This window comes from Salmo trutta, chromosome 38 (genome assembly GCF_901001165.1).
Source record: "Salmo trutta chromosome 38, fSalTru1.1, whole genome shotgun sequence".
Classification (NCBI taxonomy): domain Eukaryota; kingdom Metazoa; phylum Chordata; class Actinopteri; order Salmoniformes; family Salmonidae; genus Salmo; species Salmo trutta.
The window spans coordinates 20,060,715-20,076,075 of record NC_042994.1 but is presented as its reverse complement, the minus strand read 5'-3'; the positions used below and the strand labels follow the sequence as shown (position 1 = coordinate 20,076,075).

General features: G+C 43.4%; 1 protein-coding gene across 3 annotated transcripts in view; it reads left to right on the top strand.

Annotated features, from left to right (window-relative positions):
* LOC115178844 (mitogen-activated protein kinase kinase kinase kinase 3) overlaps positions 1-15,361 on the top strand; it is a 119,333-nt gene that overhangs the window by 74,568 nt on the left and 29,404 nt on the right. For 2 of the 3 annotated variants that reach the window (XM_029740204.1, XM_029740206.1), the window contains 3 exons: positions 2,842-2,914; positions 11,008-11,069; positions 12,161-12,223. In XM_029740204.1, coding sequence (XP_029596064.1) covers positions 2,842-2,914; positions 11,008-11,069; positions 12,161-12,223 — 198 coding nt within the window. The remainder of the gene's footprint in view (positions 1-2,841; positions 2,915-11,007; positions 11,070-12,160; positions 12,224-15,361) is intronic. The other variant, XM_029740205.1, reaches the window with a different exon arrangement.

The window sequence follows — 15,361 nt, the reverse complement described above, 5'->3', positions numbered from 1 at the left end:
AAGTTCATATTTATATCCATAAACCCCATTTTACATTGGCGCGTGATGTTCAGAAAATGTATTCCCACCAAAACTCCCGGTGAATGAGCACATCAATTTACAAAAATACTCATCATAAACGTTGATAAAATGTACAACAGTTATTGAAAGAATTATAGATACACTTCTCCTTAATGCAAGCACTGTGTCAGATTTTAAAATAGCTTTACGGCGAAAGCACATTTTTCAATATTCTGAGTACAGAGCTCAGCCATCAAAGCAAGCTATACAGTTACCCGCCAAGTTCTGGAGTCAACTAAACTCAGAATTAGTATTATAAATCTTCCCTTACCTTTGCTGATCTTCGTCGGAATGCACTCCCAGGACTCCCACTTCCACAAGAAATGTTATTTTTGTTCGAAATACTCCATATTTATGTCCAAATACCTCCGTTTTGTTCACGCGTTCAGATCACTATCCAAAGGCATAACGCGCGAGCGTAAAACCAGAGACAAAAAGTCAAAATGTTTCATTACCGTTCGTAGAAACATGTCAAACGATGTTTACAATCAATCCTTATGGTCTTTTTAACCTATAACTTCGATAATATTCCAACCGGACAATAGCGTATTCATTACAGAGGAAAAAGAAGGAGCGGTGCACCGATGTGGCTGCGCAGTAAACAACTCACTGGTCCCAGGCAGTCCACTGATTGACTGAGCTCCTATTCTCTGCCCAGTAACAGTGGACGCATGAAACAAGTTTCTAAAGGCTGTTGACAGCCAATGGAAGCCTTAGGAAGTGCAAAATGACCCCACAGACACTGTAGTTTGAATAGGGATTAGATAGAAAAACTACAAGTCACTTCCTGGTTGGATGTATTACTCAGTTATACTCACAGAAATCATTCAAACAGTTTTAGAAACTTTAGAGTGTTTTCTGTCCAAATCTAATAATATGCATATCCTACCTTCTGGGCCCGAGAAGCAGGCACGTATTTTGGGCACGTATTCATCTGAATTTCTGAATACTGCCCTCTATCCCAAAAAAGTTAAATGGAAGAAGTTTGGAACCACCAACACTCGGGGGAGAAGGGCCTTGGCAATCGGGGGAGAAGGGCCTTGGTCACTCTGACAGAGTTCCTCTGTGGAGATAGAAGGACAATCATCTCTGCAGCACTCCATCAATCAGGCATTTATGTTAAAGTGGTCAGACTGAAGCCACTCCTTAGTAAAAGGCACATGACAGCCTGCTTGGAGTTTGCCAAAAGGCAGCTAACGGACTCTGAGACCATAAGAAACAAAATTCTCATATCTGATGAAACCAAGATTGAACTCTTTGGCTTGAATGCCAAGCGTCACGTCTGGAGGAAACTTAGTACCTTCCTTACGGTGAAGCGTGGTGGCAGGATCATGCTGTGGGGATGTTTTTCAGAAGCAGGAACTGGGAGACTAGTCAGCATTGAGGGAAAGATGAACAGAGCAAAGTAAAAATATATTTAATGAAAACCTGCTCCAGAGTGCTCAGGACCTCAGACTAAGGCGAAGGTTCACCTTCCAACAGGACAATGACCCTAAGCAAACAACCAAGACAACGCAGGAGTGGCTTCGGAAACAAGTCTCTGAATGCCCTTGATCCAGCCAGTGCCCGGACTTGAACCCAATCGAACATCGCTGGAGAGATCTTAAAATAGCTGTGCAGTGACACTCCCCATTCAACCTGACAGAGCTTGAGAGGATCTGCAGAGAAGAATGGGAGAAACTCCTCAAATACAGATGTGCCAAGCTTGTAGTTCCATTCCCAAGACGACTCAAGGCTGTAATCGCTGTATATTGATGAGGGGAAAAAAACTATTTCATCCATTTTAGAATAAGGCTGTAACGTAACAATGTGGAAAAAGTGAAGGGGTCTGAATACTTTTTCTACACACCCCTTGCACAGTCTTCACATTTTGCTGCCTTAAAATTACATATAAAAAGGGATTACACTGGAATTTTTACCTACAGATCTACACAACCTACTCCACATTTTTTAAATGATAGAAACATTTCTAAATGAATTTAAAATGAAAGAACGAAGATGTCTTGATTGCGTATGTCTTCACACCCCAGAGTTGATACTTGTGGGAAGTACCTTTGGCAGCCATTACAGCTGTGAATAATATTCTACCAACTTTGCACAACTCTTTGGGCAACATATGTCCATTATTTTTGTCAAAATTGCTTAAGCTCAGGAAATTTGGTTGGGAATCAATGATGGACAGGATTAATTAAACCTCGTCTCTGATTTTCAAGCAAATTTAATTCAGGACTGAAACTAAACCACTCAGAAACACTCAACACCTCTTGGAAAGCCATTCTGTTGTGTCTTTGGTATAACAATGTGTGTAATTGTCTCGCTGAAAAATATAACTCCACCCCAGGGTTAGGTTTTCAGAAGACTGAGGCTGGTTTTCCATTTTACCTGGGCTTTGTTCCTTTCATATTTATTTTGATCCTGACAAATTCTCCAGCCCCTGCCAATGACCAGCATACCCATTACATAAAGCTGCCACCACAATACTTTAAAACACAATTTAATCCCTTTTAAAATGTAATTTTAAGGCAGTGTCAGATGCATACAAGCACATTGAAATAATATCAAACACTTTCATAAACGGTACTGTAGGTGGTATGTATGTTAGAATGCCTGCATCAAACAATGCTAAATTTTTGCCTTGTGACTAATGTATTCCTAGCCTGGTCCCAGATCGGTTTGGGCTGACAATGACCATAACATTTGGCAATACAGCACAAACCGATCTGGGACCAGGCTAGTTAGTGTTGTACTGTTTCCCTCACTCCACTTTATCTGTTTTGACAGCCCCCTATATCGGTGCCGCATCGGATTCGCTCTGGGAACACACGAGAAGGGAAGACCCTCTCTGAGATCAACTGTGAGTGTCTTCAGTAGCATTTTACTTAATCCCTCTGGTATAAGACTGTTATAAGAGTGACATTAGCATGCCATAGTATGTCATAAGCAGTCATGACTAGGGCAGTTAGGGTGAATGTATTACCACCACACCGGCGGTCACGAGTCATGAAGGCAGTCTAATTCCACGTGACTGTTTAGTCACAGTAAATTAGGCTTCTCCCAGCCCTGATGCTGCCGATGGTCATTAGTAGCCTACCAAACTTGCTAACTGCCTGGTACTCAACACTCTATTGTCCCTCTAATCTCTCTGACATCAATGCAAATGTATTTAAAAATCTAATCAAACACTTCATGAGAGCCCATGAGCTAATTTTGAGCAACATTTCAGTAGGCTATGCAATTGTGCGTTAAAACAGAGTAATGGCCTCTAATAAAAATAGGAGGATCAGCATTCTATAGGCTAGGCCTACTATATTTATTTCTCAACTTTCTTAATATTAAGCACATTGCTTATATTTACAACAGGAGTACCTGGCTGGCATGAAAATAAACCACTGGGAAAAGTGTCCTCCATTCGCAATTTAAGTGCATAGATTACATGTATTTTTTCCTGCCGACCCTGTTTCGATACAGCTGCATGATTATGGTCCATTCTAAATCAAAACATATTTCACACATATATTATTTAGTATATGTAAAGACTATATTAAATCAAGAATAGTCTGATGGGTGACAATATTAGCCTATTACTTGTGAATTATATATTATCACTTGTGAATGATACCCAGCATAAGAAACAAGACCTTTGTTTTGCTACTTTTTGAATCATAGTCACAATCGCCATGTAGCCTAGCCCATAGGCGTATATGTTTTAAGGTTTGTATCACAACTAAAGTGGCCAAATAACTTCTTAAAATTAAGCACATTAATCCGCTTTATAAGGGGTGTAGAGCCTAACTGGCATACATAAGCAGCGCGTGAGTTTCAAGTTTGGGGAAGGTCATATTCACCATAAAAATGCACCTTTATAATAAAAGCATTACGTGCATAATCGCATTTGCGGTCATTTTTGATAATGGTGTTTTCCGCTAATGGAACATTCACGCTTATAGCCTACTACCATGTGCGCATTGCTGCGCTTAATAATGTGAAGAAATAGCCTAATAGTTTAGCAACATTTTAAGCTAAACGTTCTAATCTGTTGCGTCAGCCAAATTGCTTGTAAAAGTTTTTTTGATGCTAGTGGTTATATTCATTTGGGATCTATCGCATCCCACAACTGTCCCAGACTATGTTTGGAATATTTATTTCTCGCACAGAATAGAATAGGTTAACCTTTGTACTATGGGGGATAGTAGCTTGACATAGGCTAGTGCTTTCACTGTTCGTTAGGCCTACTCATCTTGTTGGCTGACGAAAAGTAAATGTGGACAGTTCTTCCAATATCCTCAATATGCTCCTCGGAATTGGATAAGGACGCACGCAGGTGCGTCCCCGATGTTTCGGTCTTCACTTGTAGCTTGTGAGAAAGACCCGATCACATGATGGAGCACGCAGCACTCAGGGAGAAGTGCATAATGGCCACTGGTCGCAAAAGACATGGATTTTTTTAGGGTGCATTACAGCCTCACAAAGGGGATGACGCCGTGAAATTCCTAGGCATTATCAAGTGCTTGTCAAATTGTGAATGAGTGACTGATGTAGTGTGTACAGCCTGCACAAAAAAACAATGCAGAGCTCATGAGTCCCATCATGCAGCCTTACAATGTATTAAAAATCAAAACATATAGCCCAACGTTTGTAGAACAACTAAAGTTAAATTAATAACTCTAAATTAAGCATATAGGAGTACCTATTTCTTTGTTAACCGCTCAACACAGAATAGCCGCATGTGCTCACTCCCTCAAATCGTTTAGAGGAAATATCCTTTCTATTTTATTCAGATTTGTTAAATTGTATTCTTCATACTATAAAATAATGCCACCGAATTCGAATCAAATCTTGTCTGCTAAATGAACTAGTGTAGCCCACAGCCATTTGGCATAGCCAGATCAGGACCTAACATAAGGACAACTCAGAATATGCTATTCTGTTCTTCTGAAATATACTACATCTTCTTCATATCATGCTTTTTTAGACCTGTCTAAAATAAATAATATATTTATTGTGAAGGTGTAGGCTATATTACATGGATTTATTAGACTTTTTAAAATGTTCCAAAGGTCTGCATCAGTGGCTTGTAGGTTATGTGTGGAAGCCAGGAGATGCAAAATGTGATTATGTTAATTAACGGTAAATTACCGTGAGACTGACAGTTTATTTGCTTGACAATCACCGGCTGACAGATTTTGTGACTGCTACAGCCTTAGTCATGACATGTCAAATGATACAACACTGAAAGGTTACATGGTTAGATCTTCCGGAAGGTTGAAAACTTTCACATTTTTTAAACCTTCTGTTTTGGACTCGACGTGTCAATGTATGGCTCATAAATGCATAAATGATCTACAGTCCTCTCCAAGTGGAAAAAGCAACTGAATCCTTACATTCTGACCTGCCATCATTTAGTGCATGAGATTATGCACTCGTGCCTGTCATGTATTGCGCTCTGAAGCAAGTTTTCAAGTGCCTGCATGGCTTAGTTGTTTTGATAGCAGTGAAAATACATGGATCAAATCCATGCATCATAAGTTAGAAAACATCTGAAATTAGAAGTTAAGTATTTATTTTTATTTTTTTTAGTATACTAGCAGACACTCTTATCCAGATCGACTTACAGTAGCCATTAGGGTTAAGTACCTTACTCAAGGGCACATTGACAGATTTTTTACCGAGTTGGATCAGGGGTTTGAACCAGCAACCTTGTGTTTTATTTGAATTTTGGAATATATTGTGCAATAGGCTATAAGGTTTATACAAGGCGTGTCCATCCATTCCGTTCGTGAATCGTGAGTGCAACACAACACACACAACTGTAATGCGCTCAAGAAATGTATACTACAAACTTCCCCATGCTTGTTCAATGAACCATAAACAATTAATGAACATGCGCCTGTGGAACGGTCGTTAAGACACTAACAGCTTACAGACGGTAGTCAATTAAGGTCACAGTTATGAAATTTTAGGATACTAAAGAGGCCTTTCCACTGACTCTGAAAAATACCCCAAAAAAGATGCCCAGGGTCCCTGCTCATCTGCGTGAACGTGCCTTAGGCATGCTGCAAGGAGGCATGAGGACTGCAGATGTGGCCAGGGCAATAAATTGCAATGTCCGTACTGTGAGACGCAAGAGACAGCGCTACAGGGAGACAGGAATGCTGACAGCTGATCATCCTCGCAGTGGCAGACAACACCAACTGCACAGGATCGGTACAGCCGAACATCACATCTGCAGGACAGGTACAGGATGGCAAAAACAACTGCCTGAGTTACACCAGGAATGCACAATCCCTCCATCAGTGCTCAGACTGTCCGCAATAGGCTGAGAGAGACTGGGCTGAGGGCTTGTAGGCCTTGTTGTAAGGCAGGTCCTCACCAGACATCACTGGCAACAACGATGCCTATGGGCACAAACCCACGGTCGCTGGACCAGACAGGACTGGCAAAAAGTGCTCTTCACTGACGAGTCGCGGTTTTGTCTCACCAGGGGTAATGGTCGGATTCGCGTTTATCATTGAAGGAATGAGCGTTACACCGAGGCCTGTACTCTGGAGCGGGATCGATTTGGAGGTGGAGGGTCCGTCATGGTCTGGGGCGGTGTGTCACAGCATCATCGGACTGAGCTTGTTGTCATTGCAGGCAATCTCAACGCTGTGCGTTACAGGGAAGACATCCTCCTCCCTCATGTGGTACCCTTCCTGCAGGCTCATCCTGACATGACCCTCCAGCATGACAATGCCACCAGCCATACTGCTCGTTCTGTGTGTGATTTCCTGCAAGACAGGAATGTCAGTGTTCTGCCATGGCCTGCGAAGAGCCCGGATCTCAATCCCATTGAGCATGTCTGGGACCTGTTGGATCGGAGGGTGAGGGCTAGGGCCAGAAATGTCCAGGAACTTGCTGGTGCCTTGGTGGAAGAGTGGGGTAACATCTCACAGCAAGAACTGGCACACCTGGTGCTGTCCATGAGGAGGAGATGCACTGCAGTACTTAATGCAGCTGGTGGCCACACCAGATACTGACTGTTACTTTTGATTTTGACCCCCCCCCCCTCCCCCCTTTGTTCAGGGACACATTATTCCATTTCTGTTAGTCACATGTCTGTGTAACTTGTTCAGTTTGTCTCAGTTGTTGAATCTTGTTATGTTCATACAAATATTTACACATGTTAAGTTTGCTGAAAATAAACGCAGTTGACAGTGAGAGGACATTTCTTTTTTTTGCCAAAAGGCAGCTAAAGGACTCTGAGACCATAAAAAACACAATTCTTAGGTCTGATGAAACCAAGATCGAACTCTTTGGCTTGAATGCCAGGCGTCACGTCTGGAATGCCAAGCGTCACGCCCTTCTCCCCCGATTGACTTTCAAGGAGTAGGACATTTGATGCAACTATATAATCAAAGTAGATGGACACCCCTTCAAATTAGTGAACTCGGCTATTTCAGCCACACCCGTTGCTGAGAAGTGTATAAAATCGAGCACACAGCCATGCAGTCTTAATAGACAAACATTGGCAGTAGAATGGCCTTACTGAAGAGCTCAGGCACCGTCATACGATGCCACCTTTCTAACAAGTCAGTTCGTCAAATTTCTGCCCTGCTAGAGCAGCTCAGCTGCAAAACGCGTTCTCTGGAGTGATGAATCACACTTCACCACCGACAGACGAATCTGGGTTTGGAGGATTCCAGGAGAACACTACCTGCCCCAATGCATAGAGCCAACTGTAAAGTTTTGTGGAGGAGGAATATCGGTCTGGGGCTGTTTTTCATGGTTCGGGCCAGGCCCCTTAGTTTCAGTGAAGGGAAATCTTAGCACTACAGCATAAAATAATATTCTACACAATTCTGTGCTTCCAACTTTGTAGAAACAGTTCCAGCATGACAATTTCCCTGTGCACAAAGTGAGGTCCATACAGAAATGGTTTGCCGAGATCGGTGTGGAGAACTTGAATGGCCTGCACAAAGCCCTGACCTCAACCTCATCGAACACCTTTGGGATGAATTGGAACGCTGACTGCGAGCCAGGCCTAATTGCCCAACATCAGTGCCTGATGCAAGTCCCCGCAGCAATGTTCCGTCATCTAGTGGAAAGCCTTCCCAGCAGAGTGGAGGCTGTTATAGCAGCAAAGGGGGACCAACTTCTGTCGTGGAATAATGTTTCAAAAATATAACACTCTTACAAGAACCCTTGAATTCAATATAGACTTTAACCTCTCTGGGCCAGTGGAACGCTTGCGTCCCACCCTAATCAACAGCCAGTGGAATCGCGTCGCGCTAAATGCAAAACCTCATAAATGCTATAACTTCAATTTCTCAAACATATGACTATTTTACACCGTTTTATAGATACACCTCTCCTGAATCGAACAACGTTGTCCGATTTCAAAGAGGCTTTACAGCAAAAGCAAAACATTAGATTATGTCAGCAGAGTACCCAGCCAGAAATAATCACACAGCCATTTTCAAAGCAACTAGCATGCATCACAAATACCCAAAACACAGCTAAATGCAGCACTAACCTTTGACAACCTTCATCAGATGACACTCCTAGGACATCATGTTACACAACACATGCATTTTTTGTTCGATAAAGTTCATATTTATATATAAAAACAGCATTTTACATCGGCGCATGACATTCAGAAAATCTTTTGCCTCAAATGCTTCCGGTTTATTAGCGCTACAATTTACAAAATTACTATTTGAAAACATTGTTAAAATGTAATATTGTCATTCAAAGACTTATAGATTAACATGTCTTGAATGCCATCTCTTTGCCAGATTTAATATAAATCACACTTTGCAATAAACGACGTGGTATGCCCAGAAAAAAAGTCTAGGCTATAAATGTTGGAGCCATCTTGGAACGATCAACCATCAAAAATACTATTGTAAATAATCCCTTACCTTTGATTATCTTTATCAGAAGGCACTTCTAGGAATCCCAGGTCCATAACAAATGTAGTTTTGTTCAAAAAAGTTAATAATTTATGTCCCAATAGTGTTAGCGCACTCCGAAGGCTAGTGAAAATATACCGTGTGCGTGCGTCTGACTTGTCGTCAGGAATGAGCAAAAGTTCGTTCAAACATGTCAAACGTTGTATAACATAAATCTTTAGGGGCTTTTTCAACCAGGGCTTCAATAATATTCCATTGGGACGGTTGTATTGTCTTTCAAAACGTTTCGAAAAGGGAGAGTACCCATGGGCGCCGACGTCACAATGGTAATGGCCCATCCCCTGTGACCAAGATAAACAGGCTCTCTTTCAGTCTTTTTTGATAGTAGGAGACTCAAACCACTTTGTAAAGACTGGGGACATCTAGTGGAAGCCATAGGAAGTGCTAAATGATCCACAAGCCCCTGTGTGTTTCAATGGCAAATGTTTGAAGTGATATCCACACATCAGATTTCAGTTTCCTGTCAGGATTTGTCTCAGGGTTTTGCCTGCCATATGAGTTCTGTTATACTCACAGACACCATTCAAACAGTTTTAGAAACTTTAGGGTGTTTTCTATCCAAAGCCAATAATTATATGCATATTCTAGTTACTGGGCAGGAGTAGTAACCAGATTAAATCGGGTACGTTTTTTTATCCGGCCGTGTCAATACTGCCCCCTAGCCCTAACAGGTTTTAATACAGAGTAGCAAAGCCGAGCCCTTCCATGAAAAAGGCTAAATTCTCATATTACAGAGTCCTATCTTTATAGGATTCTGTCTTTGCATAACGTATAGAGTCCCCTCCCTCTATATGAAAATAACTTCCCTAGACCGTTCTTTACCATTATCTCTCTATATCAGTTGTTGCTTGTTAACGCCCACATCTGACAGCTGTATAGGTTATAATGGTAGCAGGGCCTGGTCCTATATGTTCCATTCCTTTTATAGCCATTCTGTCTCAGCTCTTCAAAGTGGACAGCCTAAATGCTGCTAATAATGGAAATGGAATCAGTCATGAGTTTTGCTCCCACACTTCATATTAATAACCATGATTTTGGAATGAGATATTTGACGAGCAGGTGTCCACAAACTTATGGTCATGTATTGTAGCATTTTCTTGCTCGTTTGCCATATTAGTCTGATGGGACCATACCCTACAACGGGAGCTAGCCTGCAACAACAGAACTTGATAGAGAATGTTTATTGGCAGGTGGAATGAGGTCCAATAAGGTTGCAAGGTTAAAGTGGGAGGTGGGATCAGGTCAGCACCGTATTGTCCAATGAGGTTGCGGGGTGAGCCCAACATGCACACCCCACATGCACTGACGTTGTACGCAATTGTGCACAATGTTTGGGGACCCGTTTTGGGTTGTGAGCGCTACTTTCAAAACTACTGGCTGAAATTTAAAAAATCATATTTATTTAAGACTGCATCAAGTGAGTAGCCACAATCTAACATCTACTAAGGTCACTGTGACTGGTTATGACATCTATAATGTCACGTTTATAACAATGTAACGAAAGCTTTTCAAATTTCTTCCTGAGTGGTCCTTCTCATGACCTTTTGTGGTTAAGTATGGAAAACCATTCCTTCCTCTCTCTGCTTCTCCCCCACACTCGCTCCTTATCTTTCCAGCTCTCCTTTTTGTCATTCACTGAGTGGCTGAGCATCACTTCCCAAGAGACTTGAATATTCGCCCTGCATGTGCAAAAGGCGCATGGGGAACAGCTTACTGTTCATTCAGGGACTCTATATCTGAGGGTCTTAATCTTTGCCATTTAGTTTTGACTCAGTGCCCACAGGGATTATATAGGAGGGAAAGTGCCTGCACTAGTAGTTCTATGCCCCCGTAAGCGATCTTTAGCGATATTTTGTGCTTATGTTACTGTTCGACGCATGCAGGTTTTCTTTTTATTGCCAGGCCACTGTGACTATATTTCGAAATGTGTTGTGTGTTCATTTCTTAGTTCTGCAGTTTGTTTAATTCTCTGTGTTTCATTTTTTAACACTGATAGTCGATCAAGTCAAGTTTGATCCCCTGCTTAGGAAGGAGACTGAACCTCATCACGAACCAGCAGTGAGTAACTCTCCTAACACACAAACACACACACAGGCTTGGCCATCAACATTTCACACTTTTTGACCAACCAAATCACGCTTTGCAACAATAACGACTGTTTAAATTCAGAACCTCACAATATCCATGGCTACTGCTATTGCTATTGCACTGCTATCATCCCATAACTGTGCATTGTATTTTGGATGAGGCATACTACAGTATTTGGTGACATGTTATATAGACTATATTAACTGTATGTGGTATAATAGCGACGACAGACGCCTCATACAAATATATATTGGAAACCCAGAGTGTGCTCCAAATAACACCATATGGTCCCTGGTCAAAGGTAGTGCACTATATGGAATAGGGTGTCATTTGGGACATACCCACAGTCAACAGATACGAGTTGTAGTTTGTGTGTTGACTTAAAAAAAACGAAGGGGTGAGAGACTCACGTTGTTAAATACATTTTCTAACCCTTCCAATTAAAGATCTAACCTAGTCTAAACAGTGTTTAAATGTGTGTGTGAGTGTAAATCAACAATCAGTTATAAAGTCCTGTACACAGTACCTTCCAATCCTCCAGTCTTGAAGTATTCTCTTCTTTAATGCTCTTTTTTTTATAACCCCCCCCACACACACACATTTGGGGGACTAAAGAATTTGTAAAAAAAATAAATAAAAGGTTTCTTTATTATTCTAAATATATTTGGATATTTTTTTGCAAGGAGTGTTTATTTATTTTTATCAACAACAACAACAAAAATCGTAGGCTTGTAATACCACGCTCTTTCTCTCCCTCAACTTCTGTCTTTGATGTGCTTTGGTTGGAGGGGAAGGTCGGACGCTTATTTTAGAAGCGCAAGGCCATGAAAGATTATTTTCTGAAAGCCCCACTTGCATGGTATCCTTTTGGCATCTTGGCCAGCCTTTTGTTTCTCACCCCTTATGTGTGTTTTTTTATTTGTTTATAAAAAAAAATAACCCAACCTTCATCTCTTCAGAGAACTTAAACACAACTTTTTTTATACTGTATGTGTGTGATTCTTTTTAAATACCTCATGACTGTGAATAATCTGTATTTTCTTGGTCTGTCTACTAAACAGCCCGACTCTGACGGTTTTTTGGACTGTGTGGAAGAACAATACTACACTGCAAGATCTGACATGGTACTTATGTTCTTATTTTTTGCCCATATTTGACCTCCGTTTTGTGTTGTCTCATCCTCCTCGCAGTTCATATGTTGTCAGTTCACGTTTGGATGCTTTTCACTCGGTGAAGCCCTCTGTCTTGCTGCTTTCGTTGGCATCCCATAACACTTTCACTTGTCATTGCATGTGTAACCTTTATTTAACAAGGCAAGTCAGTTAAGAACAAATTCTTATTTACAATGACGGCCTACACATGTAAAGACATAAACCGTGCCCTTGCGACATATACTCCCTTTTTGTAATATATAGTTTGCAGCCTATAGTTCCTTTTGGTTATTACAGTGTAATGTATCACTGCACATTTATTAATGCCCTGTATACCTTACAGTATGACCAATTTGTATTCCTACCTGGTTTTGACGTGGATGATGAAATAACACAGTAATATCAGCATGAAAAATCACCAGACGGGTTACAATGATGAAATATCGTATGTAAGTTCTCCCCTGGCCTATTTTGTAGTAAGTATTTTTTTGACATGCGCTTGTTTTTACAGGGGCACAGAAGGGCTTTATTTTTAGGGCTTGTCACAATGCGAAGCATCTCTTTTTCAAAGAGAGAAAGGTTGAAAGAGAGTGGGATGGTTATCAAAGTGCAACGCCCTATCAATGATGGCAAACTCAGACAAGAGGGAGGACAGGGAGCTGGAGAGATGAGAGAAGGGTTGAGATGGAAATATAGGAATGGAGTTGTTGAGAAAGGGATAGGTTGAGAGGGAGAGAGAGAGCGAGGTTGAGAGAGAGCGAGGTGAGAGCGAGGTTGAGAGAGAGAGCGAGGTTGAGAGAGAGAGCGAGGTTGAGAGAGAGAGCGAGGGTTGAGAGAGAGAGCGAGGTTGAGAGAGAGAGCGAGGTTGAGAGAGAGAGCGAGGTTGAGAGAGAGAGCGAGGTTGAGAGAGAGAGCGAGGTTGAGAGAGAGAGCGAGGTTGAGAGAGAGAGCGAGCGAGGTTGAGAGAGAGAGCGAGCGAGGTTGAGAGAGAGAGAGGTTGAGAGAGAGAGAGGTTGAGAGAGAGAGAGGTTGAGAGAGAGAGAGGTTGAGAGAGAGCGAGGTTGAGAGAGAGAGCGAGGTTGAGAGAGAGAGAGAGAGAGAGCGAGGTTGAGAGAGAGAGAGAGAGAGAGCGAGGTTGAGAGAGAGAGCGAGGTTGAGAGAGAGAGAGCGAGGGTTGAGAGAGAGAGCGAGGTTGAGAGAGAGAGCGAGGTTGAGAGAGAGAGCAAAGTTGAGAGGGAGAGCGAGGTTGAGAGAGGGAGAGCGAGGTTGAGTGAGCGAGGTTGAGAGAGAGAGCGAGGTTGAGAGAGAGAGAGAGCGAGGTTGAGAGAGAGAGCGAGGTTGAGAGAGAGCGAGGTTGAGAGAGAGCGAGGTTGAGAGAGAGCGAGGTTGAGAGAGAGAGAGGGAAAGCGAGGTTGAGAGAGGGAAAGCGAGGTTGAGAGAGAGAGCGAGGTTGAGAGAGAGAGAGCGAGGTTGAGAGAGAGAGAGCGAGGTTGAGAGAGAGAGCGAGGTTGAGAGAGAGAGCGAGGTTGAGAGAGAGAGCGAGGTTGAGAGAGAGAGCGAGGTTGAGAGAGAGAGCGAGGTTGAGAGAGAGCGAGGTTGAGGAGGAAAAGCGAGGTTGAGAGAGAGAGAGAGCGAGGTTGAGAGAGAGAGCGAGGTTGAGAGAGAGAGAGCGAGGTTGAGAGAGAGAGCGAGGTTGAGAGAGAGAGCGAGGTTGAGAGAGAGAGAGCGAGGTTGAGAGAGAGAGAGCGAGGTTGAGAGAGAGAGAGCGAGGGTGAGAGAGAGAGAGCGAGGTTGAGAGAGAGAGAGAGCGAGGTTGAGAGAGAGAGAGCGAGGTTGAGAGAGAGAGAGCGAGGTTGAGAGAGGAGAGCGAGGTTGAGAGAGAGAGCGAGGTTGAGAGAGAGAGAGAGCGAGGTTGAGAGAGAGAGAGCGAGGTTGAGAGAGAGAGCGAGGTTGAGAGAGAGAGAGCGAGGTTGAGAGAGAGAGAGCGAGGTTGAGAGAGAGAGAGCGAGGTTGAGAGAGAGAGCGAGGTTAGAGAGAGAGCGAGGTTGAGAGAGAGAGAGCGAGGTTGAGAGAGAGAGAGCGAGGTTGAGAGAGAGAGAGCGAGGTTGAGAGAGAGAGAGCGAGGTTGAGAGAGAGAGCGAGGTTGAGAGAGAGAGAGCGAGGTTGAGAGAGAGAGCGAGGTTGAGAGAGAGAGCGAGCGAGGTTGAGAGAGAGAGCGAGCGAGGTTGAGAGAGAGAGCGAGCGAGGTTGAGAGAGAGAGCGAGCGAGGTTGAGAGAGAGAGCGAGCGAGGTTGAGAGAGAGAGAGGTTGAGAGAGGTTGAGAGAGAGAGGTTGAGAGAGAGAGAGGTTGAGAGAGAGCGAGGTTGAGAGAGAGCGAGGTTGAGAGAGAGAGAGAGAGAGCGAGGTTGAGAGAGAGAGCGAGGTTGAGAGAGAGAGCGAGGTTGAGAGAGAGAGCGAGGTTGAGAGAGAGAGCGAGGTTGAGAGAGAGAGCGAGGTTGAGAGAGAGAGCGAGGTTGAGAGAGAGCGAGGTTGAGAGAGAGAGCGAGGTTGAGAGGAGAGCGAGGTTGAGAGAGAGCGAGCGAGGTTGAGAGAGAGAGCGAGCGAGGTTGAGAGAGAGAGCGAGCGAGGTTGAGAGAGAGAGCGAGCGAGGTTGAGAGAGAGAGAGGTTGAGAGAGAGCGAGGTTGAGAGAGAGCGAGGTTGAGAGAGAGCGAGGTTGAGAGAGGAGCGAGGTTGAGAGAGAGAGAGAGAGCGAGGTTGAGAGAGAGAGCGAGGTTGAGAGAGAGAGCGAGGTTGAGAGAGAGAGCGAGGTTGAGAGAGAGAGCGAGGTTGAGAGAGAGAGCAAAGTTGAGAGGGAGAGCGAGGTTGAGAGAGGGAGAGCGAGGTTGAGTGAGCGAGGTTGAGAGAGAGAGAGCGAGGTTGAGAGAGAGAGAGAGAGCAAGGTTGAGAGAGAGAGCGAGGTTGAGAGAGAGCGAGGTTGAGAGAGCGAGGTTGAGAGAGAGCGAGGTTGAGAGAGAGAGAGGGAAAGCGAGGTTGAGAGAGGGAAAGCGAGGTTGAGAGAGGAAAAGCGAGGTTGAGAGAGAGAGAGGAAAAGCGAGGTTGAGAGAGAGAGA